Here is a 27,127-nt window from a genome sequence, read left to right as displayed (position 1 = left end):
TTAATTTTAGTCCAATGAACTCTCCCAAATATGACACTTTTTATTACATTTTTCACAAATATTAATTAATTTAACTATAATATTTATTTTCTTTTGTTATAATTTTATTTTTTATGTTGAAAATTATATCAGAAAGATAAAATTTTTAAAAACAAAAAGATAATCAATGTGTTTTTGAAATTTTATAGATATTATTTTACAAAATAATTATATTTTATTTTAAAATGTTACATAAAAAGTCAAATTAATTTAATGAAAATAGTGTTTTATGTAATTTTTCAATTATTATACAAAAAATGTATTTTTTCAATTAGTATATACTATTTTGTTGAATATATAGTGTGTTTTATATAAAAAAATTAACAAATTTAGGGGAATTAATCATTTAAAGAAACTATGTTAATCAACAATAAATAGAAACAAATACTATTCTTATCAAAAGGCATTTATTTTTTTTGGGACTTTCTACTGTTATTTTTATTTATCAAAAAATAAATCTTATTTTATTCAATATTCCCGTTGGATGAATTTTCATCGCTTTCATCTTAATTAAATGAACAAAGTAACTTTAAAACAAAATAACTGTAAAACTCTTTCAATTTTTAAATATTAAATATTTTAAAAGAAAAAAGTGCTAGTTTTTCAATAATAGGTATAATTTGTGTATTATTTTGTCTTTAATAAAACTTATAATGCAATCCTAACTTTCATACACCCACATACATACATACATAATATATATATATATATTTTCAAATATTAATTCATTAACTTATAAAAAATATGTTAAAAACAAAAATAAAATCAAAAAAGTTGATAAATAAAAGCATTATAAGAAATATAAGTACAAAATTTAAATTTTAAGTTTTAAATAAGGTAAAACTTATAAAAAAATTATAAGAAAAAGATGAAATTTATAAAACAGATTATGAGGGAATTTCCCTTTAATTTTTGTAATTAGATTTTATATGCTTTTTGAATTATCAATTTTCTAGATTTTATTTATACTATTTAAAATGCTTTTTATAATTTAAAATAAATAATAAATTATGTAAATGGATTCTAACAGTTGATTTTTTTAAAATTTAAAATGGTTCAATAATCTTTAATTTTTCCAAACCAAATGACAAAAATATATATGTAAAATTCCGACATATTATTTGGCCAAATTAAATTTCGCCCAATGACCCTAGCAATATGAAAACCTTTAACCCAGCTTTCTCCAAACCTCAGCAGCGAATTGACGATTCAACAGAGAAAGGGATTGGATTGAGAAATGATACTATGAAAAGTGACAAGGTTTTGGATACCGGAGCGAAGTTTTCCATGGTGGCCGCCACGCCATCAATTTTCACCAAATTTTCAATCAGTGTATATAATTTCTCAAGAAATAGTAATTTGCGTATATAATTATAAAACATAATTAAATTGCAAAAACATATTTAGTTCATAAAAATGCCCCAAATTTAATATACTAGCGATGGTACTTGGATAAATTTACAAATGTATGCTTATGTAACATTTGGAAACAAGGATATTTTTCCTGTTACCTGACACATCAACATGAATCAACCTGAATTTGTCCAAAGCCGATATCATAACATGCAAATCAAATTTACAGTACCACTTTAATACAGATAATAAAATCCAATGCAACTTGCTTGTAATGGTCATATTACTTCGCAAATGCCACTTGAAATACATTCATTGTTTAATTTTTTTGAGTGAAGAAAGTTGCTAGCCATAGCCAAAGTCCTCTTCCCATTAATTCTGCATGAATGTTTGTTTTTTTCTGCCATTGTTGTCTCAATAGGCGAACTAGAGTTATTAATAATGCAACTGTAGAAGTACAACCTGAGATTATGAAAAATCCTAAAAAGGCTTCTGGTCCTAAACTTTGCCTCACATAATTTGACCCAGATGTAGAAGCTGAGCAATTCACTGAGGAGAGCATTTCTTCCTCGATTAACCGTAAATTTCCCCTCGCCCTTAATTTTACAATCGCCTTCGACATGTCTGATGCTAGTGCGGAGCCCTTTGGAAAGGCCTGAAAATGTAGAATCAATAAAATTATCGGCCTCATTTACATATTAGATTTCAATTATAGTTGAGTTTTTTTTGTCAAAGATAGCACTTGGAGACGCCTTAACCATCTAGGTTAGAGGCAGACTAACATTATATGAATAACAGATAACTTTGTTCATATGCAACTAAGATTCTAATCACTTAAATCGAAAGCTGAGCTATATTTCATCAATTTTGGTCTGATAATGGGATGACTGTCCTATGCGGTAGTCAAATTTGCCATGTGTCATCCAATCCACCTTAGTCGGTCAAAAAAAATTCCAAATCTGGACAATATAATATAGGTCGAAGAACTTTTCATTGAACCATCTATCAGTTACCAAACTGAAACAAAACAATTATTCATCAAACTGGAAAAATAAAATACTTTGATGGGCCTAAAAGTTTCACACCCTAGAAGGTTTGCAGGAATATACTCATAAAAGTAAGCGCATTAACAACTCATTAAGAAATGTAAGAGTTAGAAAAAACTTACGAAGCCAAAACCGCCAAGCTCATAGGTTGATCCTGCAATAGCAAAACCGGTGCAGTATTTTGCCAGAAAAAGTTTGGCGTAAGGCATCATAATAAAAGCAACTGCAATTTTCCCACTTGATAAAACTTCTGCATAATCATCAATAGATGCTATACTTATGATATTCTTTGCCTTGAACCCCAAGACTTCCACTAAATACTCAAAAGAGAGAGAACTTCCATCAAAGCCAATAACGGCATTTGCTCTTTTGAGCATTTCAATATCTGTTTTTGATGGTTCAATTTGTGAGTTGGTTATCTTAGAAGTGAAGCTCGAGGTGAATGTTGCACTAACTACAAGCATCAGAATTAGCCATGGTGCCAGCACAAAATGAGACAAAATATTGTTGGGTCTTTCTCCTGCAAATTAATTAGTGAAGTCCAAACTATATAATCAAAGGAATAAATCTCATTTTCAACTAACAAAATAATAAGTTACCTACTCACATCTTCATCTTATTTTACACATATATTATATTTTAAAAAATTTATCGGTTAGGTCCAACAATTTTAGCGTGCTATTAATATACTCACGATTCCTTTAAGGTCTAGTTTCTCTTACTCTGTCCAAAATAGAGAGTTGCAAAAGCAAACGAGAAAGCAACTGCAACTCCTCCTCTACCTGGTGAATCACTAGCCAGATTACCGGCAAGTGAACCACCACCGTTGTTGTGGTTCATGTGTTCAACTAACGAGATAACCAGACCGGTGAAGAAGCTCGTAGCTGCTAGAAGAAACCACATACATGGCGTGAAGAGGCTCAGAAACAACCAAGTCATCGATTTATCCGTTTCAGTGTGAACCACCATCACAAGTCTTGCTTCAGCGTATGGCTGTGAGAATTCTACTAATTCAAATCCTTCTGCGCTTATTATTATGTCACCTACACCTGCATCAATATTCTTCGACATGTACAATTTCCTTGTTCGTCAAAACAAACTAAATATCATGGTTTTTGAAAATTAAAAAAACAATGTTTAACTATGTTAGTTGACTTGATAAATGTTCTAATTTTTAAAACTGAAATTCAATTTAGTCCATATTTGTTTCTATTGAAGTCCATATAATTTATTTGAATTTTTTTAGATTTATTTTAAATAAGTTTATCAACCAAATTTTATTCTTGACAATAGATCATTTGATGGGTTAAGATTTTTTTTTTTTTGGTGAACTTAAATTTCTCAACGATTACTCGGTGAGTTCAGGTGAATTGCCGTCTATGTGACTGACTAAAAATTATGTGGCATTCAATTTTTTTATCGCCACATAAAAACTTTCTGTTTTAAAAAATTGGAAGTTGGAGTATCAAAATATAGAAAATAAAATGACTGTAACCATAGATTCTTTTAATCAATCATTTAATCTAGTCAATTATCATAGTTAACTCAAGAAATGAAATAATAATGAATTTGATAGAACTTAACGAGCATTTTTTTTTTATACTTTGACAAAATTTCATCAAAGAGTTTTTAATAATTCTCTCTTAATTTTTTAATTTAAAAAAAATGACAGAATGGCAACAGTCCTGACCTTAAGAGCAACCTCCTTGAGCAAATCATGATGAGAGCCATAGAATGGAACTTTTTCATAACTTATTGTATAGGGTAGAAGCTTGAGAGCCGCTTCAAAGACAGGAAAAGCAAATCCGTTGATTCTTTGGTGAACAAGGCTTTGCTCTAAATTCATTGATTGGCTGGACCTAATTGCCATTATACCAATACTTTCTTTTGATAATTGGGAAACGGAGAACTCTTGTGGGCGCAATTGAACCCACGATCTAGTAGTTTGATGTCTACGACTTCTAACATTTGATCGATTCACTAGTATAAAATTTACACCCGGAATAAAACCAGACCGTTTGACGTCAAAAGAATCCTCATATCTAGAGCTGTTTTGATATGCTCTTCTACGCCTCGATGGCCTTCTCCGGCTGTTCACTGTGAAATATCAAATCATGCACATATGAGTTAAATTCAAGAAAATAGCTAAAGAAATCAGATGTTACTACTACCTGTTATGTTTGGTGGCTCATCCGGTCCTAGGATCGGTTCACTTTGGCCGAGGACCGGATGTCAAACCAGCCAAGCAGCAGGATATGAAGTTTTGAGCCGGCTATATATCTGGTTCACCCAAAGAGTCCTGGATGTAGGGCCGGCTTTAGGCAGCTCTATCCAATGAGCCGGCCATAAAAATTGGATAATGGTTATAGTGCGGATCTAGTAAAACGAACATTTTAACTCACTGGCCATTTTTTGTTGAAATGTCATTGATAATCTTTTTTTTATGGTACTCGGTTTATCAAATAACCCGACAAGTATTATTTAGTATTTCTGACATGAAATTTCATTTCTAATGTCAAAAAATCTTAAAATAATATCATTTCGCCATATTTACATCCAAATATCTTGTTTTTCTTTGTTGCGCTACATAATAGTGGATTAAACAAAGAATCTTAATAATCCATTTTGAACCGGAGTATTAATTATGATTTATAGTGTAAAATGAAGGGTTTGAATAGGAGTGTACATGGTTTGGTTGACTGGTTTATCATTGATATTTTAGTCTAAACCAATTATACTGGTTTGGCAAATTTCCAAACCAAACAGATTATAAACCAACAAAATTGGTCTGGTTTAATTTGATAAATTTTTCTTTGAAACCAGTTCAAGACATCATCAAACAATTATTAATTTATATCATGTAAATTAAAAAAATTAATAATTTAAAATTATTTATTCATCATAAAAATAAATAATATATTTATATAATAAATTATAATAATGACTAACAAATAAAAATTTAAAATTTATATATCATAAATTTTTACATTTTGTTAATATGATATCTTAATATTATAGAAATATAACATTTATTGATCGACAATAAATATTAAAATTATAAATAATAATAATTATTTTATCAGATGATATTTAAATAAATTATTTTATCAAGTACAATTTTAAAAAATAGTGATAGAAATTTTATTTTTAAGTTATAATATTTATAATTTTAATAAAAATATGTATATATGTATATATATTGGGTTGTTTTGGTTTATGTTGGTTTATAATTTTTAAAACTGCAAATCAAACCAAAAATATTTTTTTTTCTATTTTCCCAACCAAAATCAAACCAACAATCTTATAAATCATAATATTTGGTTTGGTTTAGTTGAATTGATTTGACTTAATTGGTTTGAATTTTTTCTGTACAGCCCTATGTTTGAATATAAAAACTTGACATAAAATATTAAAAACTACTCTGATGATAATAGAATCAAACTTTTTCTGTGTGTTATTGGCAAAAATAGTATCAAACCTTTGGTTCTTATATCAAAAAAGTATCCAACTTTTAATTTATATCTTTTGTGTCTTCAACTTTCCATCATTTGTTTCAGATTGTTCTTTTTTATAAATTTCAGCCACTTTTAATGACGTGGCAACCGGAGCACTATTATTTAATTTATTTTAAAATTCATTTCCAATTTTATCTTGATGATTTTAATTTTTTTAAATAATATAAAATCTTAATGTGGCAAAAATAAATAAAAAAATATTACCTATTAATTGCCCGAAATCTTGCTCGAGTAGGATCAGTGAACACCAGAGATGACTGTTGTAACTCACTTGATAGTTTTCCACTCGTCGAGAAAAATATGTTTTCTGTTCTCCATTATCACTCATATAAGTAGAAGTAAAGTAGCAGCAAAGAGGAGGAAAAGTAAATATTGCAGGGGTAATTGATTTTAGGGGTCACTGTACTTTTCAAGAATTATAAAATGGTGACCGAATTTTTAAACGTAACAAAATAGTTACTAAACTTTTAAATATGTGAGTTTGGGAGGTTTTTAAGTGTTTTACGGTCAAATTATATATATATAGTAATTAAATTTTGATTACTTATGACAAATAATACCTTATATTTTATATATACACACAATCAATAAAAAATCAACTTGAAATATTTTTCTTCAGTGACCAAAAATCCTTCTATATTAACATAACCAAATAATATAGTAATTAAAATATTACGTTTTGAAGTTCGGTCACCATTTTGTAATTTTTGAAAAGTACGGTGACCTCCATATCAATTACCCGGTACTTACCACCAGAAGAAACATTAATGGCAGAGAAAGAGTTATCAAGTGAATGCTGAAGAGGCAGTGATGAATAGGCGACAAAGCACGGAGCCATCACTATATCTAACTCATCAAGAATGATAACTTTGGATTTTGTAAATACACCATCATCTGATTGTAATTGTAACAGAAGAATGAAGAAAAATAAAACAAAAATGCAAGATGACTTCTTCTCCATTGAAAGCTTGTGCTGTTCTTTGTGTAAATCACTATTACTACGTACATACTTTGTAGCCTCTTAGTTGGTCAACTGTTGCCTGTCATTTTCATTATCAACTTTTGTCAAACTTGCTTGTTTCCTAACTGTTTCCAATATGTATATATCTATTGAAAAGAGGGCAGTCAGGGGTCCAATCACTGACGGAGTCCAAATTTAAAATAAACTTAAGGGTATTTGCTCATTTAACCGTTTGACTATCAAATTAGATGATTTTTATTGGTTTTTTTTCTTTCATGTACATGTATTTCAATTTTTATGTTGATCTTAATTAATGTCTAAAAACTAATTGATATATATTTTGAATCATGAGTGAATATTAGAATTTTGATGGTACGATAATATTTCCCTAAACAATTCGCCTTATATGCCAAGAAAGTTAACAATTTCATTTTTTATGGATATTTTATAATTATGTGTATAATCTACTTTATCTAATTTACTAATTATATGAATTGATGGAATATACAAATAAATCAAGCGAAAACGGAATAACCATAAATCCCACATTAATTAGGATAAAAGAAGCAAACAAAGCACGCTACACACACTATAAAAGGGCCACAAATCCATAAGTCCAGGGGAGGCAATCCGAACGAACAAACATCCTATACGATAAATCGTTCATCATTAAATCGTTAACCCATTATCCATACTCGAATCCTTAAGTCACGAACCACATCCGACATCCGAATCTATCATTTGGCGCCGTTTGTGGGAACTTCCCGAACAAATTTCACTTATCAGGTTCGACGATGGCAGATACGATTAGAGATGTGATAGGACAAGCGGCCAAGAAAAAAGGCACCTTACCCGGCGGTTCTGGAGTATCAAATGAAGACAGTCCCATAACCCCAATAGCCCCAGGGGCAACTGAGAGATCGGGAATCTTCTTTCAGGGATTCGGAAGTCCGACCCCCACTCCGGGAGACAAACTCGGTCAGGACTTTCATGAATCTTTGGACCGAACGATGGGTGGGACAATGAGGCGTTTCATATAAGAAGTGGCCACAATGGTCGAAGAAGCGACCGAATCAATCAGGTCACGAACACCCAACAAGAAGTTCAGAGACTCATTTCGAAGGCGATGCTGAGAGTGGCTGAAGAAAAATCAAGAGAGCACGTCCAAACCAGCAGTATGACGGATGGGAAGTCACCCCTAGCAGTAAGTGTGTTGTCGGAAAAATGGCCAGAGAGACTCGAGATACCCAACTTTGACAACTTCGATGGAAACGGTTGTCCGGAAAGCCACGTCACCAAATACTACAACAAGATGGTCCTACTGGATGTCTCAGATGCAATAATGTGCAAGACATTCTCAACCACACTTAGCGACGCAGCACAACGATGGTACAACAGCCTGAAGGCTAGATCGATAGCCACGTGGAGACAGTTGAACAAAGAATTTGTGATAAAGTTCTTCACAAACACCATACCTAAAAGAAGCTCAAAGGAACTCTATATATGCAAGTAAGGCGAGGGAGAAACACTAAGGGCATACATCAAATTGGTCAAGACTCTTCAGTTTATGGCCACTATCCTCCTTCAGCACCTTCGGAAAGCGCCGCCTAAACTATCTATTCTTTTATTTTATCCCTCAATGGAGATTTTGCAGTTTCCAAAAAGTTTAGCTTCCCCTCAGAGAACTGTATATGAGAATTTCATCTCATACGGCTCAAACAGAACCAAGATCCAATAACGAAGTCATGGAAATTGAAGACCTCAGCAATGACACAATGGTGCAGGCATTAAAGAAGGGCACACGGATGGGAGTGTTATGCGACAAGCTAAACTCGAAGAAACCAAAAACCTAACAGGAAGTCATGGCAGTAGCTCAGAAGTATATCAACAGAAGGTAGAAAACCAGCGAAGCACCAAGGAAGGAAGAAAGTAAAAGAAGCGCTTCTGCAAGACAACTGTCACACTCACGAAAGGATTATGGTGCAAGCCACTGCAGCATCAACAGGTACGCACCATACGAAGAAAGCAACAACTGGAGGAACGACAACAGATACGCTGGCGAATATCATGAATGTTATTTATAATTCATCTAATAGTTATTAATGGATAAATTAATATTTATTTTTTAAAGATAAAATAACTATAGACCTAATTTAATAGCATATTATATTATTTTATGGCTACACTGTGGCCTTTTTAATAGGCATAGCAATTTCTTGGCATAACTAATGGTGGTGGAGATACTAAGACTATAAACGATAATGTATAATTTGTTTTTTTAGACCGCTGTAGTCTAATTTTTAAAAGAGATTGTCAGATTTTTATATATGCAATAAATTCCTCCGACACTGATGCCACTAATGTTAGAGTAGCCTTAATTGACATCATTTATCACTACTAGAATACAGGTGATTTGCGACGGACTTTAGCGACGGACAAGATATCCGTCGCTAAATCCACACAATAGCGACGGATTTAGCGACCGATAACACAGCCGTCGCTAAATCGCCAAAAAGTGTGGCGGGAGAGTGCCCGCCATTTTAGCGACGGACAATCCGTCGCCAATCCGTCGCTAAAATGGCGGGATTTTGGAGGGAAACTAAGCGCCCTATTTTGGATGAAAAACTGGCGACGGAATCCAAAATTCCGTCGCTAACTCATAGAGAATCGAAACGGTTCGTTTTATTTTCATGATTAGCGACGGAATTTTACAGTCCGTCGCTACTTTAGCGACGGACATTTTAATCCGTCGCGAATAAAGAAAATGAAACGAACCGTTTCATTTATGTTCTGATAGTTAGCGACGGATTTGGCGACGGAGATAAATCCGTCGCTAAATATCAGAACATAAACGAAACAGCAGGTTTCTCTTCTCCCTTAATCATTTTATTTCTGAATCAGAACCACCGCCGCCCTCACCTTCCCATCGTTTCCTCTCCTCTCCGGCGCAAATCCATCGTTTCCGGCGCAAATCCATCGTTTCCGGCGCAAACCCATCGGTTTCCTCTCCTCTCCGTATATTCTTAGGTTAGTTTTTAATATTTGCTTTTAATTTTTGCTGTTTATTGAATTTGTATTTTTTTGCAGAAAATTCCGCCTCCTTGCTGCCGCCGCCTCCTTGCTGTCGCCGCCTCCTTGCTGCCGTTCCGCCGCTGCCGCTTGGTCTCCACCAACTTCAATTTTAAGGTTAGATTAGGTTTTTATTAATTATAATTTTTATTAATTTAGGATTATTATTTAAATTATAATTTTATTAATTAGGGTTAGAGTAGATTATTAGGATTAATTTAGGGTTAGATTTTAATTAATTAGTTTTCATTAATTATGGGTTAATTGTATTTAAGGTTTTTTTAATTAAATATGTTAATTAGATTAATTTAGAAAATTAGTAATTAATTTTCTGGTTTTATAGATTGAATAATTAATTAGGGTAAATTGTTAAATCAGAAAATTAAATTAATTAGATTGATTGATTACTTAAGTTAAAATTTTAAGTTAAGTAGTTTAATTAAAATGTTAAGTTTAATTATTAGGTTAATTAATTGTTTTATTAGGATTGATTAGGTTAAATTGTTAAGTTTATTATTTGTTTAATTAATTAATTGATTTAATTTTATAATTAATTGGTTAAAATATATAATTAGTTATTTAGTTAATTAATTTTGTTATAAGTGGATTGTATTGTTGGTTTGTGATTTGTAATTTGCTTGCAGGACTTCCCTTAAAAATGGGCGATGCTCATTTTTTAGGGGAAGTTCTGCCAAATTTTTTTTAAATTAATTAATGTATTTACTTAAATAATAACAAAATATTGAATCTAATTGTGTGATAGGTTAATTTGATAGCCGTCCATTTTTGCATCGGTCCGACATTTTACATCTTTCGTTATCTATTGCGGTTCTGCTCTGCAACAAGTAAGTATTATGATTTTTTTTATTTTTCATTTAGTAGTTAAATTACAAATTTCAACCTAAATTGACCGCGATTTTATTCCCACCGAATAAAATCGCAAACCTAGCCTTAGAGTTCCCGTCTCGTGTGTTCAAGAGATTGAACGACACGGGATTGTACAGTTTGTACAGTTTGCAAAACTGGTCCTCCCGTAACTCGGTCACGAAAACCATATATGTCTAGTAGCGGTAGAAAAATATTTGGTTGTTTTCCAGCGTTTGTTCTCCGGGTGGATGTATAGTATATGTTTTGTAACGCTTATTCCTCGCGGAATATATAATTAGCGTTACAGCGCATATACTAAATATCGCACTGAAGGAGAACGACGCCGGAAGGCTGCCGAATATTTTTCTCCGTTGCTAGGCATATATCGTGGCCGAGTTAAGGGGAGCCAGTTTTGCGAATGGGATAGGTCCACACCTTTAAAGCAGTCAATTACATTGACTTTGCTATTCTCGAGCGAAAACCCTCCTAATTATCCGTGCTACAGAAATGGATACAGACCGAAGTTGGATGTATAGGCGGCTCCAGGGCGGGTTGCTGTACCCTGGTTTTGAGGAGCGCGTCCAAGAGTTTGTAAATGCCGAAAAAAATTAAATTTGCGACGGACTTTTGAATTTGCGACGGACGTGTCCGTCGCCAATTCATCAGCTTTTGGAGACAAAAGCTGATGAATTGGCGACGGATTTTGTCCGTCGCTGATTTGCGACGGATATATCCGTCGCAGACCTTCAGCCTTCGTCTCCAAGGCTGAGGCATTTGCGACGGACAAGTCCGTCGCAAAAGCACAAGTTCCGTCGCAAATTTGTCTCCAAACGAAATGAATTGGAGACACATTTGCGACGGACGTTGTGGCTTTTGCGACGGACGTTTCCGTCGCAAAATTAGCCACGGACACGTTTTTGGTCGCAAATTTTGTTTGCGACCAAAAATGTTGCGACGGATACGATCCGTCGCAAAGGCTGTTTTGCGACGGAAATGAGGGCTTTAACGACGGAATTTTCCGTCGCTAAAGCCCTGTTTTCTTGTAGTGTATCTAGTTTTTTGATTTTTGATAATTAAATTTTAATTTATGAATTGTAATTCTAATTGGGTGGCTCATTCGATTGCCAAATTTGCGGATGACTATTTTGCAATTATCATCATTTAATCACAAAATTACTCATTAAAAAGTCTTTTTTATTTCTTTATACCATTTTTCATGCAATAAAATTTAACCTTCCGCAAAAAAAAAACAGTAAATAAAAGTGATGATTTCACATAACGGTAATAAAGTAACCATAGAAAACTTAACATGTTTCATAAATATTTTAAATTAAGAATATCTAAAATATCATTTAACAAGATAATGTCCAGGGTGTTTGGTCTAGTGGTATGATTCTCGCTTCGGGTGCGAGAGGTCGTGAGTTCGATTCTCGCAACACCCCATATTCTTTTTAATATTTGACCCGTGTATGTTCATATTAGCCCATGGGCCTATCCATTTTCTGTACCCAAATGCTTAAACATTAGCATCAGTATTTTCATTTTTCTAGGGTTTTAGCACAAACCATTCGAATTCTCATCATCATCATCGGCCCTCTTTTTTTCTGCTCAATTTTAATCTGAATCAACATGAGTAGATCCGGACAACCTCCAGATCTCAAGAAGTAAGTATTTTATTTATTTTTTTAATTTCTATTTCAGTTATTGTGAGTTTTTCATGAATTTCTTATTGTTTTTTAATGTTTTTGTTTTGGTTTAATTGGTTGATTTTAGGTACATGGACAAGAAGCTCCAAAGTAAGCTGTCTTTCTATTTCAATTTTACTTGGAACTGTTTTTTTTATTTCTTGGGTTTAAGTTTGCTGGCAATGCTAATTATTTTTTAGGGTTTTATGCTAACTGTTAATGTTAAAGTTAATTGCAAAATGAAAACGTAAAATGTTTAAATTTTTCTCTTATGTTAAACCTGAGTTTGAACTTGGAATTAGCGATTAGTTAGGGTTTGAGATGAGAAATTAATGACTTGGTCTGTTTTGCATTGTATTGGTGCTGTGAGGGTTAGCTAGACAAATTTACGCTGTTTTCATGGAATAGAACAGTCCTCTGTCAGTGCTAGTAATGTGATACACTTTGCTTTATTCGTTTAACTTGGAGTTTTGTTGAATGAGGGAATATTTGCTGCTTCTTATTGTCTGGTGTTTACAGTACTTGAGGTTGAATTTGAAACTAGCAATTAATTTGGGATGAGATATTAATGACTCGGGTTTTCTGCACTGTATTGGTGCTGTGAGGCTTAGGTAGATGAATTTACGCTATTTTCAATAGTCCTCGATTGGTGTGAGTATTTGTTTAACTTGGAGTTTGTTTGAATGAGGGAATGCTTGCTGTGTTTTCCTGTCTGTTTTTTATAGAGGCAATGAATGCTTATTGTGGTGCACTAACATCTTTACAGTTTGCATATCAGTTCACATTTGGGGTTTTACAATGATGCCTTTGCTATATGGATAGTGCAGACACATGTGCTTTGTCTAAATCAACGTTAGGATGTAGTTATGGAGACCCCTATTTACCTTTTTGCTCATATTTTTCTTATATGTTTGTAAATGCTTTTTTGCAGTTAAGCTCAATGCAAATAGGTTGGTGATCGGAACTCTTCGTGGATTTGATCAATTCATGAACTTGGTCGTCGACAACACTGTTGAGGTAAACGGTGATGAGAAGACTGACATTGGAATGGTGGTAAGTAACTCGTTCTGTGAGTTTGTAGTGCGATGAGTAGTTAATCAGTCTACGAGTGTTTTGTTATCATGCTTTTTAATGATTCCACTTTGTTATCGCAGGTCATTAGAGGTAATAGTGTTGTCACTGTCGAAGCACTGGAACCTGTAAACAGAATGCAGTGAAAATGATCTGGCTGGGCGGTGGTTTAATGTAGCTTTGACTCTTTTGTATCTCTCTTGATATGGCACACTTGTGGTTTTGTAAGTCATGTTATACATACAAGCCCTTTGAGATTAAAAATTGGCTAGCCAACTTTATTCATCGGAATTCAACGTTTTAGCTAGGCCATTGTCTTTTCCTGTGATATCCTGTCTGGTTATGACTATCTAATAGTTTATTATCAGTGATAATTAGTGTTATATAGTTCTATTATCAGTGGTAGCTAATATTTTTTTGGTTAAACAGTGAGAGCCAGTTAATAGAATTTTTGCACTTGCTAGAAAATTTTACTTTTGCTCCCGACCTTTAGACTCGGCTGATGGTCCTGACTTAAATTGATTGAATGAGATTCTGAACAATTCTGAACTTTTCCCCTTTTCTTGAATCCACTATGCATGTCACGCATTAAAGCCGCGTCGTACCGTTTTTTTGGTATCAATTCCATATCTATTAATGTTGTGCCACATGATTTTGATATGTGATAGTGTTATGTTTATAATAAAATAGTTTATTGTTACGTATTGGCATAGTAAAATCAAATTTGATAGATTTTATTATTATAAATAAAATGACTATAAAAAAGGAAGAAATTGAGGACTATCCATATAATTGAATCAAGAAGAGATTAATACTAAAAAATGAAAATAATAGAATAGCTACCAGATCATTGAAATAAATATTTTAATTAGACTTTTATGACTAAAATTTTAAAATTTAATTAAAATTAATAAAACTGCAAGTTTGAATACTCTGGAGCAAGCCAAAATAAGATTACCATTGAGGGTTGCTATCTTGCATTTGAGTCTCAAATTAAGGACAAACTACTTTATAAATGATGTGAAACTCGTACTGTCTGTTTACAGTGTGCGAGTGTTTTTGCAAAGCTATATGGTATGGTTCGACTTAGGCTGTGCACCTTATTGCGTCCCATTTCAACTCTAACAGGGACTTCATTTTGTACCCTAAAATGAAGTTTGTAGTTGAGAATACGGTAGCAGAGACCGAAAATGCTCGATGTGATGAAGATGGCGGAGAAAGTTTCCAGGAGGGATTACATTCCTGAAACTACAGTTTCAACCCCAACACCATCACAAGAAGAAACTGCAGCTTCTACTGGTTTTGCAGTATAATGTTAAAAATCAAGCTCTCTATCCGTCAGTTTGTGCCTTGTGTTCTACTGCAAGTGTGCTAAAATTATTTTATAGCATTTTATGGACATCTAAAATTAATAATACTAATCCCTCTGCCCCATTGTAAATAAAATTTAGATTATAGACAATAATTTTAGAAAGAGAAGAAGGGGTGAAATAGAAAAGTTCAAATTAAACAAGACATGCAAAAGTAAAATATGTCCCTTTCTTAAACGGGGTGATGTGAGTATTTCGTATTAACTTTATACACTTTTGTAATTAATAATAATGATTTTCATTTAATAATAAGCGGAAGAAATTCAATTTTATGTATTTCAATTATTATACTCCCTCCTTTCCAAGACAGTTGTCCACTTTGATAGTACTTCTTGCACTCTGGACCATAACCCTACATGTTATACGGGACGGAGAGAGTAGTTTTTATCGTTCATACTATTACAATAAAATAGCAGACATAAAGACCAAAAGAGCTTGTGTGCAAGTTTCCAAAGAATCAATACTCAATAAAACTATATCATTTTTTAACATCCAAATGGTTTCATTTTCATACAATCACATAATGTCGGTTCAGCACCAAGCTATTTACCTTTGTTTTGCTATGGAATGAATCTCGATGGTCTTATGTCTTTACAACTAACTGCACTGCTCTTCCACATAGTGATAGTCTACAAACTTATGACAGCATTTACTGGCTTTGCTTTCTCAAAAAACTTGTTTTAACACCACCTGGAATCACAGAGAGAGGAGAACGAAATAACATTTTAGAAGAAGAAACAATGGATACAACCTAGAAGCATGGAAGAATAATTTAATAGCCTAAGCTGTAACAATCTGATAGTTGTGAAAGCTGAAAAAACAATTCCATTCTCGCAACCAAAAATAATATTCCGCAATAAAATTTAAAAAGTTCAGATGGTAGCATCCTGACCTTCAGCCTCCTCAAATTGTACTTCCTTTATCAATTCAGCAGATGCATGATACTCAAAGCTGAAAGATAAGCAAAATTATGTAGTCAGTACCACATCTTAGAGAAATACAAATCTATACTCTAACAACATCGTCTAAACTATAAACTATGTTGAGCAAAAATTTGTGGAGTCCTACATTTCGACCTTTCATTTCCGTTTCTAGAAATACTTTCAGAAAATATATCTTTATATAATAAATACATCATTTCTCCATTCTAGCATTTTCGATTTCAGCATTTATATTTATGTGCAACATAGACTATATGCAGTATAATCACTCTGGTTTCAAAATGTGCATGCTATTTTGAGGCCAAAGCAAATCTCTATTTTGATTTTGTTTCATGTAGCAGAGATAAGAAACCTCGCTCGCCCTCCATTTGCCCCTACAGTAATAGCGGACTCCCACAGTTTGAACTCTGAATACAAACACACATAAAAGCAACAAGCTTAGGTCTCACGACCCTAATCTAACAAGTTACATCTTATATACGATATATAACCACGCATTCGAAATAAATGTATAATCGTAATGGTATCACAGATGCATTGCGTAAAACTTATATTAAGTAATGCCCTATCAAAATCCTAAGACATAACACATTCATTAACAATGCAAACATTCCGAAAGTCTAAAACGGAACAATTCAACACAACTCGACTCATTTCAATCAAAAACAATAAATCATGCTTTTACCTATTGGAGAACAGAACTTCAAGGTCATAATCAGAAGCACTTTTAATACCATCAGCTAACACAGTAACGATTTCCGTCTTTCGAGTACTGGCCATAAGCAAATCATACTCCGTCGGAATAATAACAGCAAAGAAATTATCACTCAGTTCACTCAAAAGCATCCTCTCAACCGCCGGCAGTGCAATCCGCCGTTTAAGCGTATCACTTAACGGATCAATTAAATAAATCGCAAAATCAGTAATCAGTAATATCCGCCGCTTCATCTTCCCTGAGCTAGTAAATTTCATAACCTTATCGGCAAACAAAACCTGACTATCACCTGCATAATCACAATATTCAGCTAATTAATCACAAATTAATTAAAAAAATAATTATTAAAATCGATTAATGTAATTTTATAACCTTGTTTTTGCAGAAGTTTCATTAAATATGCATTAGAAGGGACGCCGATGTAATCTCCTTTAATCTCGCGATGAAGCGATGCTTTTCGTCGGACCTTGACGCCCATGAACGGCTCTTGATCTTCGCTCACATTGCTGTCCGACTGTTTTAATCGCATTCCGGTGTACTCTTCGCCGGAGACTTCATCGTCGTAATCTGGAGGGTTAGAAGCGTTGATTTGGACTCGCCGGTTGGATTTGGATTTTATCATGTTTTGCAAAATGACGAGTCGCTGAATCGGTGGGAGCTGTGAAAGCGAGTTGGTTGTTTTTGGAATGAGGGATGGTTGGTGGAATTCTAACCTGCTCTGAGGTGTAGATTGCGCACCATGTGCTTGATCTGGATTCTCAAGCTGGCAAATTGGCAATTACCGCGCTTTGAGTCAATATTTTCTTTTCTAAAATTATTTTAAACTTTATTACGAAAAATAATTAAAAATGTAAATTCTATTGTTACTGAAAAACTGTTAAAAAAAATATACATAATTTATTAGGCTTAATTACTTAAAAACCACCCACCTTGAACTTTTTTTTCGTTTATACCCTGACCTAGGAAAAAGTTCATTTATACCCTGACGTATGTGTTTATATTTCACCTCTACCCCGAGGCACTAAATTAACCTCTTTTTATTTAAAAAAAAGTTTAAAATAGTCCTTCATTTAGAGAAAAATCTATTTCTAATTAATCTCTAATTAGTTTAGGTTAAAAATGAAGTACTATTTTAAACTTTTTTTCTTGATGAAAAGAGGTTAATTTAGTTCCTCGGGGTAGAGATGAAACATAAATACATACGTCAGGGTATAAATGAATTTTTTCCTAGGTCAGGGTATAAACGAAAAAAAAGTTCAAGGTGGGTGGTTTTTTAGTAATTAAGCCAATTTATTATATACTGTTATATTTTAATAACTAGTGATGTATCGCTCCAAAAGAAAAATCATGTAAAATTGATGTAATAGAATCAAAGATAGTGTAAGACTAGAGGATTTATTTGTTTAAAATTTCAAACGTTGAAAATATATTTGAACTTTTTTAAACGTTAAGGGCCTGTTTGGTTCAGCTGTTTCTTGCAGCTGGTGGTTGTTAGCTGTTAGCTGTTGGCTGGTAGCTGATAGCTAATAGACCATAAGTGTTTGGTGAGATTTAATTAGATGTAGCTGTTTATATATAAAATGATTGTAAATGACATAATTTTTGTTTTTATTAAATTATGAATATATTATACCAATAAAAGTATTAATAATTATTTTTTATAAGAAGCAATATTTAGTTATTTATATATTTTTTTGATAAATTTATAATAAATTTTTCAAAAAGTTGTTAAATTATATTTATTTTAATATAAATAAAATAATTTTATATAATTTATAAATGTTTAGAGTATTTAAAAATAAATTAAATAATTTTAGATATAAAAAACGATATATTCTAATATGAGTAATTTTGTCTAAATAATGAAACAGCTATCAGCTGTTGGCAAAAATCTCCAAAATGGAGTTTTTCAAACATCAGCTGTTGAAAGTTTAAAAAGCTCCAAAAAAACTTTGAAAAATTTATCACCAAACACTTTGTTGGAGTTTTTTAAAAAGTAAAAGTCAAAAATTCCACCAAAAAATTAAACCAAACACCCCTTAAAAGAGCTCACTCGAACCTAACTCTAAATCATATGATATGGATGATCTTTTTCTCTTTATGAAATAGCTATGTCATTAATAGTAATAAAATTAGAGACAGGGGACTTATTTGTTCAAAATTCAAACGTAATAGGTACAGTTGAACCTTTTCAGATGTTGAGGACTCATTTAATCCCGACTCAAGCCGTAGGAGCATGAACGACTCTTTTTCCTTATTTTTTATATGCAAAATTTAGTTTTTTAATTACTGTAAAAAGGTTTATTTACGGCAGAAAGTAGTAATTCAATTGGTCAAAAAAGTTTAAAAAGTAAGAAGAAACAGTCAATGACGACATTTGAAATTATTTACTTTTTTGACAAAAAGTATGACAACATTTTTGCCCACAAAAGACTCCATTTTGATAATTTTACCGAATTGACTAAGTAATCAAGCAATTCAAGACTATATTCTAGTAATTTCCAAAGACCAGCTAGCCAATAGCCAACCCCTTCCTTTAGCGCGTATGGCTACACCATTTAACTTTGACGCCGTCTCTACATCCGACGTGGCGTGAACGGTAATACGACACCGTAATTGGACCAAAAATGATTCTTATTTATTTCCATCCACGAATTGAAAGAGAAAAAAGAAAGCAGTGCTAGAGTATCGATTCGACGGCCACTTTCGGCTAGAAATTGGGTTTTTTACGTTGAGAAAACGCTAAGTGAGGGGACCACCAAATAGGAAAAGTTATCCCATTAGTGCTTCAACTTTTATAAATATACAATTTTAATATTCAATTTTTTATTTTTCAAAATAAATTTAAATTTATAAGGGTTTTATTACAACTTTTAGTAAATTTTCATTAATTACAAGTTCATTAATATGACTTCTAGTTTATATAGTACAATGATTCTTATTCGTAAAAAAATGTAAAGCAAATATAAAAAAGAAATATCATTAATAGTGTGTTATTATAGAATAAGATTTTTATCTATAAAAAGTATATAAAAATGGATAATATACCAAGATAACAAGGTAATCGGTCATAAATTTAAGTTATACAAGAAAAAAGTATTTATAAAAATAATCGACGTACGTTTAAAGTACAATACTCATAGTAATATAAAATGATAGTTTATACCTATAAAGATAATACATAAATGATCACTAATACTACTAAAACAGAAAGGTAAGCGGATCACAAATTTAACCTGTATAAAAAAGTATAGAGATAATCAGCCATCAATAATTTTTATATAAATAGACGTATTATTTACATTTACATTTACTATTATTATTATTATTATTATTATTATTACTACTACTACTACTACTATTAATATAAAATACACATTAAGCAAACACGGAAATTCCTTTGACCATACCGATATTTAAAAAAAAAAGCCTGCTAATTTTTTAGTGCAGCCTGATCCAAGTGACTAAATCTTTCAAATGTATTTCTAAGGTCTCGTTTTTTGAGTTTTATTGTATTCAAGTTAACGTTGATTTAACATAGCATATATCTAACAACTAACCTATAAAGTCTATCTTTTAAAAGAAAAACCCACTAATTTTGTAAATTTTTTAAAAGTTAAAATATTAATTATTAAAAAAAAGCTAAAACACTAAAATGGTATATCCGGAAAACTTCATACACCAATAACACATTTTTCCTTTACTATTAAGAAATTAAGAAGAATAAAAAAAATCAGAGGGCGAAAACCATTGAACTCATCCGCGTATAAAAAAAAGTCATGAGCACACCTAATCACAAATTCCTTCATTAAAATTTTATTTTTTACTGGTTGTTCTCTCCGCGTCCTCCTCCTCTTCATCTCTCATACGGCACCAACCCAGAAACCGCTGATCATACAAGGTTCGTCTCTTCTCTCTCTCTCTATATATATATATATATATATGAATGATAATTTTGATTGAAATCGATTAAATTAGGTCTTGTTTGAAATCGATTAAATTAGGGTTTGAATCGCAGATTTGTAGATGGCGTCCAAACGGATCTTGAAGGAACTCAAGGATTTACAGAAGGATCCTCCTACATCGTGTAGCGCTGGTATATTGTTCTTTTTGTTTAATTTTATTTTAGTTTTTGTTGAGTTGTTTTGTTAGGTTTTGCTTAGCTGTTTGCTGATTCAGGATTGTATTGGATGAATTGTTTTTTCGCTAAATATTGAAATTTTGGATTTTGATGATGATGATTATGATGCTTCCAAGTATGTATCGATGATTTTATGTAATCTTAGTTCTGAGTTTTGTGGCCCTTAAGGTGTTTGCTTTGTATATGTAATTTAACCTAAAAAGTTAATCTTCAATTCTATTGTTTCTTACAAGGATATAAATTATGTGGATTTATGCTTGAGAATCAAGCGTGTTGCTTTTTCCTTTTCTTTAAGTAGATGAATTCCGCTATTGCTCGTACCTGTCTCTGCATTATTTTTTGTGTGCTGTTGTATTGATTTCATTTGCTTAAATTGTGGCGATGATTGTTTTAGGTCCTGTTGCTGAAGATATGTTCCATTGGCAAGCGACAATCATGGGTCCTCCCGACAGTCCATATGCTGGGGGTGTTTTCCTAGTTACCATTCATTTCCCTCCAGATTATCCATTTAAGCCTCCTAAGGTGCCTCACTGTTGCTTTTTTTTTGTGTGTTCTGTGCATCTTTAAATCTTTATTCCTGTTTCTCAAATGTTATTGTGGTTAGTCTGTTCTTTTTCTGCTACAAGTCTTCTATCTATGTAATTGTCTCTATGATAGGCTTTTGAGTCTATCATTCATATCATATTCAACACAATAAAAGGCATGAGTTTTGTGTTTTTATTTAGGTTCTTTCTATTGTTACTTTGTAATTACCAAAGTAAATATTATTTTGTCCACTTATTACCATTGGATGAATTATAATCACTGTCATCTAATGTTTAAATAGACAAAGTAGGCTAAACATGAAGTAACCTTAGAAAAACTTCTATTTATAATGTATATTGAACTTTTAATCATATTGATGTTAAAGAATAACGTTTGCCATGTTTTGAAGTCATGTATGTAGCATTTTAATGACCATCGAGTTATGTTTTGGACACTAGTGATATAAATTGCCAAACTGGGAAGTATACGCATCTTATTATTGGAAAGTTCTGTCTATACTAAAAAGGCATTGTTGGAAAGTTTGGAGATTGTGGAGTACTTTGTATTGCTACTGTACATAATCCTCTTGAAAATGAGACTCGTTGAGTCTAGCCACTCTTTAGTCTTGTATGTTGGGAATTTTGTTTACATACAGCAATTTACTTAAGTAAGACCTATAAATATACATAAGAAAGGGTTGTCGCAGTTTAGTTGTTTGTGCTTTTTTTTCTTCAGAGAAATCTAACAGCTTTATATCGATTAATTCTCTTCCTGCATACTATAATGTTTAATTGTTCTGCATTAGTTAATTCTACCTATCATGGTTCTTGTGTATATGTGTCTGCAGTCAAGTGCATCTCGCTTTATGTCTGGCTATACACGTCTCTTATCAATTTCATGTGTATCTTTTAGGTTGCGTTCAGAACAAAAGTGTTTCATCCAAATATTAATAGCAATGGGAGCATTTGCCTAGATATCTTGAAGGAACAATGGAGCCCTGCTCTAACCATATCGAAGGTTCTTATTACATTCCAATTACTTATAGAAGATATTGTTTTTTCACTGTTAGTTTACACACAATCTTCCTCGAGAACAACTAACCCATGATTATTTACTTGTTATCTTAGAGATGTGGATTATATTCTCTCTCGAAGTGGATGTTAAGTCTACTGCTGTTTTGGTTCAAAACTAATGTGTTTTTGCTTTGCAGGTGTTACTTTCAATCTGTTCTTTGTTGACGGATCCTAACCCTGATGATCCATTGGTGCCAGAGATTGCTCACATGTATAAGACAGACAGGAATAAGTATGAAACAACTGCAAGAAGCTGGACCCAGAAGTATGCCATGGGTTAAATTGAATTGTGGAGTGGCGAGGGATAGGGTTGTTTCTGTTCAATTTTTTGTTTTAATATTCTGCAATTGTGATTCAGTGATGTGTATCAATGTTGGCCCTGTCTCTCCAAATCTTAAACGGACCAAAGAGGTCCGTAACACCACCTTAATTTGAACGAGAAACATATATGTTGCTTTCGGTTGATGTATGGATAATGCTGTCCAAATGTTTCCCAAATTCAATGTCAACTTTTGTTGCCTTATAAACTGTACATTACCAAGCTCGCTATTGTTTGATCGACCAGTTGTATGTGTTGGTTTATTGATTCTGGGTGGTAAAGTTTCTATGTAATTATCCTTGTTTTTTCAGGCGTTCTCCTACTGACATACTGATCTGCAAAATCAGGCTGTTAATAAGTTTATACAAAGAAGTGCTGTGTAAGGGTCTTATTTCTCCGAACCTGAGCCAAAACTTGAATCGAAAGTATTCAAAATTGATGATATGTTCATTGACTCCTGACTTTTTCTCAATGACCCTCTTGGTTTGCTTGGCGGTAAAGTTAGAAAAGTTCAACTTAGAATGTATTTAAAAATAATAATTCGTAGTGATATTGATCTAATTTTACAGAAAGCTTGTCTTCTGGAAGAAGATAATACCAAGTTTTCAATGAGGAAAATGGTTTTCGTACTGAAGAGAAATAGATTAGCATAAGCAGCAACGTATTTCTAATCTTAGCATCAACCAAAAAGCTGTGTTTGTCTTTCAGAAAATGGAAAAACCATTTGGAGCGATGTATATTCTGAAGGTTTTTTTTATATAAATACTTATGCTGGTTTTCCTTATTTTTACAAATATATGCTTTTGGTATATCATAGGTAAATCATCATAGATTTCTGATAAATTATGTAGATTTGCAAAGAAATGATTAAAAAGTGTATTTTATCAAATAAAATAAAAATAGTTTTATCTTTTTAGGCATAGTATTAATTTCCTCTATTCTGAATGAATATACACACCATGAGAGTTTTTCTTCTTCTTGAAACTACACACCATGAGAGTTAAATGGGTACGAACGTTTCCTAAACTAATAGGCCTTTTTAGATGTTGGACTTTAGCTGTAAATGTCAATGAAAAACAGCAAACCATAGGTCAATTTGGGCTTATCCATATCCTCATGAATTAGCCCTTCTATAAGATCATACAATGCAACATTCAATGTGTACATATTTTTTCACTATTTTCAAATAAGTGGTCATATTTTTTTTCAAAAATGTTCGACATAAAATCCAAAAATAATTCCTCGAAAAACAAATTCCAAATAAAAAAGTCTTATAAAGCATATGAATCTTGATCATAATTTTCTCATTGATAGCATAGCACCCTTGGCTACAAAAATTGATAAACACTAGTCAATTTATTTTATTTTAAATTTTTAAATATTAATCTTGTAAATATATTTATTAATTATAATATAATACACTAAAAAAAGTAAAACTTACAAAAAAATATAAAGTATTACTTACTTAAATAAGGATTATTATGATATTTTATTATTTATTAATTTATTTAATTTTAATTATTAATTTGAGGAGGGAATATATTATACAAAAATATTAGAGTTATAAACCATTTATTAATGCATACTAAGTAATTTGTCAATTAGGTTAATACTCTATTTATTCCAATCCAATTGGGAAACATATATACACATTATTTACGAAAACTTAATAATTAATACATAATTTTACTTTTAAACTCCCATATGTTAAAGTAAACAAATAACATCTCAAAAATAAATTTTATGAGCTCTCTATGAGTAATTATAAGACTTATCTTAGCTCTTGAATCATTATTTGGAAAAGTGAAATTCTGTTAAATACAACGGCGGACCTGAAAATGTCTATAAATTAAGTAACTAAAATTGTACTAAAATTTATAAGGTGGGACAATTGATAAAAATAATTTTTAAACTGTAAATTTTAAGGTGGCTAAATAATATTATGCAACATTCTATATTTATATTTTTTTAAAAGATTTAGAACTATAAGAAGTATAATTATCCACCGTGTGATTTTCTCAGGTCCATCTTTGGTCATATATATCGTGAAGCTAATTTTGCATACAATATATGGACGTCAATGCATGATCTTCTTCCTCCTTTGAAGCTGCAACGTTGAACTAAAAAAATATAAAAATTAGTGAATAATTTTAATTGAATAAGAATAAATATTAATAACCATTCTACAAGGACCACTTAATACTAGAGTGGCTATTAGCCAAGAAAACAAGCCAAATCTAGCAAGCGACTCTACAAGCTTCATGAAAGATCATTCATTGATTAATTATCATTTTCTTTGAATATTGATACTAATATTATACTAGTAGTAACTATAATTTACAATACTAATACAGATATGATACGTTTTAAGTTCAACTTTAAACAGACTTCCGATCCAATTTTGTCAAAGGGACCAAAAAGAAGTCATTGTTTCTCGTCATTCGATGCTTATGGGACATAATTAAGGATATTTTTTGGTACTTATAGTTATAAATTTAATTTTTAAAATCTGAATTTTATAAAAGATATAGTAAGACTTTCTCTCATATGTAGGAGTATTAGATATGATGGGTTTTAAATTTTTTTATCTTAATTTATAGCTTTTATATTTATATTTTTTTAAAAAATAATGTTAAATAAATTCATAACTATATAATTAATAATTATATAAAAAAAACAAATTCATAACTATCTATGTGTTTTTAATTTAATCACAAATTTATAAAAGTGTCAAATGTATGTGTATATATTTGTATTTTTTTCCCAATTCGATACATGGGAGTTATAATATCACTACAAGAAATACTAGAATTAACAGTAAACATTTTTGCTGCTAATAGTGTTAAAATTGTTACTATTAACATATAGCAACAAAAATAAATTGTGGCATGTTGCCGCTAATAAAATGTTGCCTTAAGTAATTGGTAACAAAATTTACTATAAAATGCTGCTATAACTTAACTAATGGCAACAACTTTTAAAATTAATGCTGCAAAATGTTTTTTAACAGCAAAAAAAAGTTAGCTGCAAAAGAATTTGTTGTCAAAAACAGAATTTCTTGTAGTGTATGTTGATGTGACAACAAAAATGACATCCACCTCAACAAAAGTCACAAATGAATGCGTGACACGTTAGCATACTGTGACCGAATTGAGTAAAAATGTAAATTCATACATAGATCGATACTTTTTAAAGTTTGTGAAAATTTAGAATTTACTTATACAAGTTGAGTAAGATTAATGATTTCATCTATGTCATGAATAGATGTCCTGTAATTAAGATGCAATGGAATGTCAAGATAGTTTTTTTCTTAACAATATCTCAAATTTCATAAAATCTTTGAAAGAAATGAATTATGGATATTTATTGTATTTTTATTCACATTTTACTGACTAATAATTAATTCTAAATCTGATTTTCTGTTTCCGTATGTAGTATGAGTCATTCTCAAGGTTTTATTATGTCTTGCAGCAGAATCATGATAACTACAAAAATAGAACTTAAAAACTAATTTAATTGTTCCGTGCCACAGTATTATAATGCCAAATTATTAAGTTCAAATGCAAGAACTGAGATAACCCATGCTTAGGAATTCATATCTTCAAATATAATTAATTCTCCAAATAAACCTAACTCAATTTAATTAATTCAATAACATATATAGGACATGATGACCCATATTGTTTACATTATTAATTTGATTTTAGAATTAGACCATGTTACCTAATATCTTCATCTTATGTTATTAAATTAAATAAAATCTTAGTGTCTAAAAGTCTTAAGTATATTAATAAATAATATAAAATGTGCAAAAGAATCGTGCCCACGAGTGGAAGAGAGCAGCATGGTCCCTGAAAATCTGGTTCAATAAATTTAAACCTAACCAATTTAACCTAATGTGAGTTTCAAAGAGACAACTCGCCAACAAAATGCTAATAAAAATACGACAATTTTAAATGGTGCTCAATATTCATGTACTTGATAGATATTTTTGCTGGTTTTTATGTACTTGAAACTTGTCTTTATTGTAATGGAATATATTTGATTAATTGTATTTAGTTGGTTAATTATTTTTGCTAATGGGGTTGCAGATATGACAAACCAGGCACTAATTATTGTCTAAATAACTTGTATATGTTGATTAAACATGGTATCTGTGTACCAAGTGCTGGATTTAAAAAAATTTATTATTTTTATTGAATAATATTTCATTTAGTCTAAAATATTACTTTTAAAAAACTAAACAGCATATGATAGTAAAATAAATAAATTAAAACAGATGAAACAAAACAAAGTTTAGTTGGTTTGGTGGTAAAGGGCTTTCGATTGATTATTTATAGCTAGAAAGAGCAAAATTAAAAGATCAGAACTAAAAAAGATAATAGAAAAAGAAAATTAAAAGACGGTTGATTTAGAGAGGAGCCAAATAACTAAATT

General features: G+C 31.5%; 5 protein-coding genes and 1 non-coding gene across 7 annotated transcripts; 3 read left to right on the top strand and 3 right to left on the bottom strand.

Annotated features, from left to right (window-relative positions):
- Positions 1-1,564: 1,564 nt before the first annotated feature.
- On the bottom strand, positions 1,565-4,308 carry LOC126671668 (glutamate receptor 3.2-like). Its single transcript, XM_050365453.2, has 4 exons — positions 4,129-4,308; positions 3,161-3,500; positions 2,561-2,958; positions 1,565-2,047 (listed from the first exon to the last, which is right to left on the bottom strand). The coding sequence occupies exons 1-4, from the start codon at positions 4,306-4,308 to the stop codon at positions 1,712-1,714; spliced, it is 1,254 nt and encodes a 417-aa protein (XP_050221410.2). The 3' UTR covers positions 1,565-1,711.
- A 1,718-nt stretch (positions 4,309-6,026) lies between these two features.
- Positions 6,027-6,976, bottom strand: LOC130015207 (uncharacterized). The gene is made up of 2 exons (XM_056104926.1): positions 6,704-6,976; positions 6,027-6,260 (listed from the first exon to the last, which is right to left on the bottom strand). The coding sequence occupies exons 1-2, from the start codon at positions 6,912-6,914 to the stop codon at positions 6,154-6,156; spliced, it is 318 nt and encodes a 105-aa protein (XP_055960901.1). The 5' UTR covers positions 6,915-6,976; the 3' UTR covers positions 6,027-6,153.
- Positions 6,977-12,220: 5,244 nt separating this feature from the next.
- TRNAP-CGG (transfer RNA proline (anticodon CGG)) lies at positions 12,221-12,292 on the top strand. The gene has a single exon. It is a non-coding gene; the product is annotated as a tRNA-Pro (tRNA).
- Positions 12,293-12,381: 89 nt separating this feature from the next.
- Positions 12,382-13,989, top strand: LOC126671040 (probable small nuclear ribonucleoprotein G). Its single transcript, XM_050364735.2, has 4 exons — positions 12,382-12,514; positions 12,624-12,646; positions 13,467-13,588; positions 13,690-13,989. The coding sequence occupies exons 1-4, from the start codon at positions 12,480-12,482 to the stop codon at positions 13,750-13,752; spliced, it is 243 nt and encodes an 80-aa protein (XP_050220692.1). The 5' UTR covers positions 12,382-12,479; the 3' UTR covers positions 13,753-13,989.
- A 1,433-nt stretch (positions 13,990-15,422) lies between these two features.
- Positions 15,423-17,409, bottom strand: LOC126675429 (uncharacterized). The gene is made up of 4 exons (XM_050370069.2): positions 17,005-17,409; positions 16,603-16,921; positions 15,869-15,927; positions 15,423-15,666 (listed from the first exon to the last, which is right to left on the bottom strand). The coding sequence occupies exons 1-4, from the start codon at positions 17,252-17,254 to the stop codon at positions 15,626-15,628; spliced, it is 669 nt and encodes a 222-aa protein (XP_050226026.1). The 5' UTR covers positions 17,255-17,409; the 3' UTR covers positions 15,423-15,625.
- Positions 17,410-20,374: 2,965 nt separating this feature from the next.
- LOC126674086 (ubiquitin-conjugating enzyme E2 10) lies at positions 20,375-22,898 on the top strand. 2 transcript variants are annotated; one of them, XM_050368460.2, is made up of 5 exons: positions 20,375-20,533; positions 20,651-20,728; positions 21,168-21,295; positions 22,211-22,315; positions 22,509-22,898. In XM_050368460.2, exons 2-5 carry the CDS (start codon positions 20,659-20,661, stop codon positions 22,650-22,652), a joined length of 447 nt encoding a protein of 148 aa, XP_050224417.1. In that variant the 5' UTR covers positions 20,375-20,533; positions 20,651-20,658; the 3' UTR covers positions 22,653-22,898. The 2 variants fall into 2 exon arrangements, with proteins under 2 accessions (XP_050224417.1, XP_050224418.1); XM_050368461.2 differs by having other exon boundaries at positions 20,379-20,533; positions 20,637-20,728.
- The last annotated feature ends 4,229 nt before the right edge of the window (positions 22,899-27,127 follow it).

The sequence above is a fragment of the Mercurialis annua genome, linkage group LG3 (assembly GCF_937616625.2).
Source record: "Mercurialis annua linkage group LG3, ddMerAnnu1.2, whole genome shotgun sequence".
Classification (NCBI taxonomy): domain Eukaryota; kingdom Viridiplantae; phylum Streptophyta; class Magnoliopsida; order Malpighiales; family Euphorbiaceae; genus Mercurialis; species Mercurialis annua.
The sequence above is the reverse complement of the archived record's forward strand: the minus strand, read 5'-3'. Positions and strand labels throughout refer to the sequence as shown.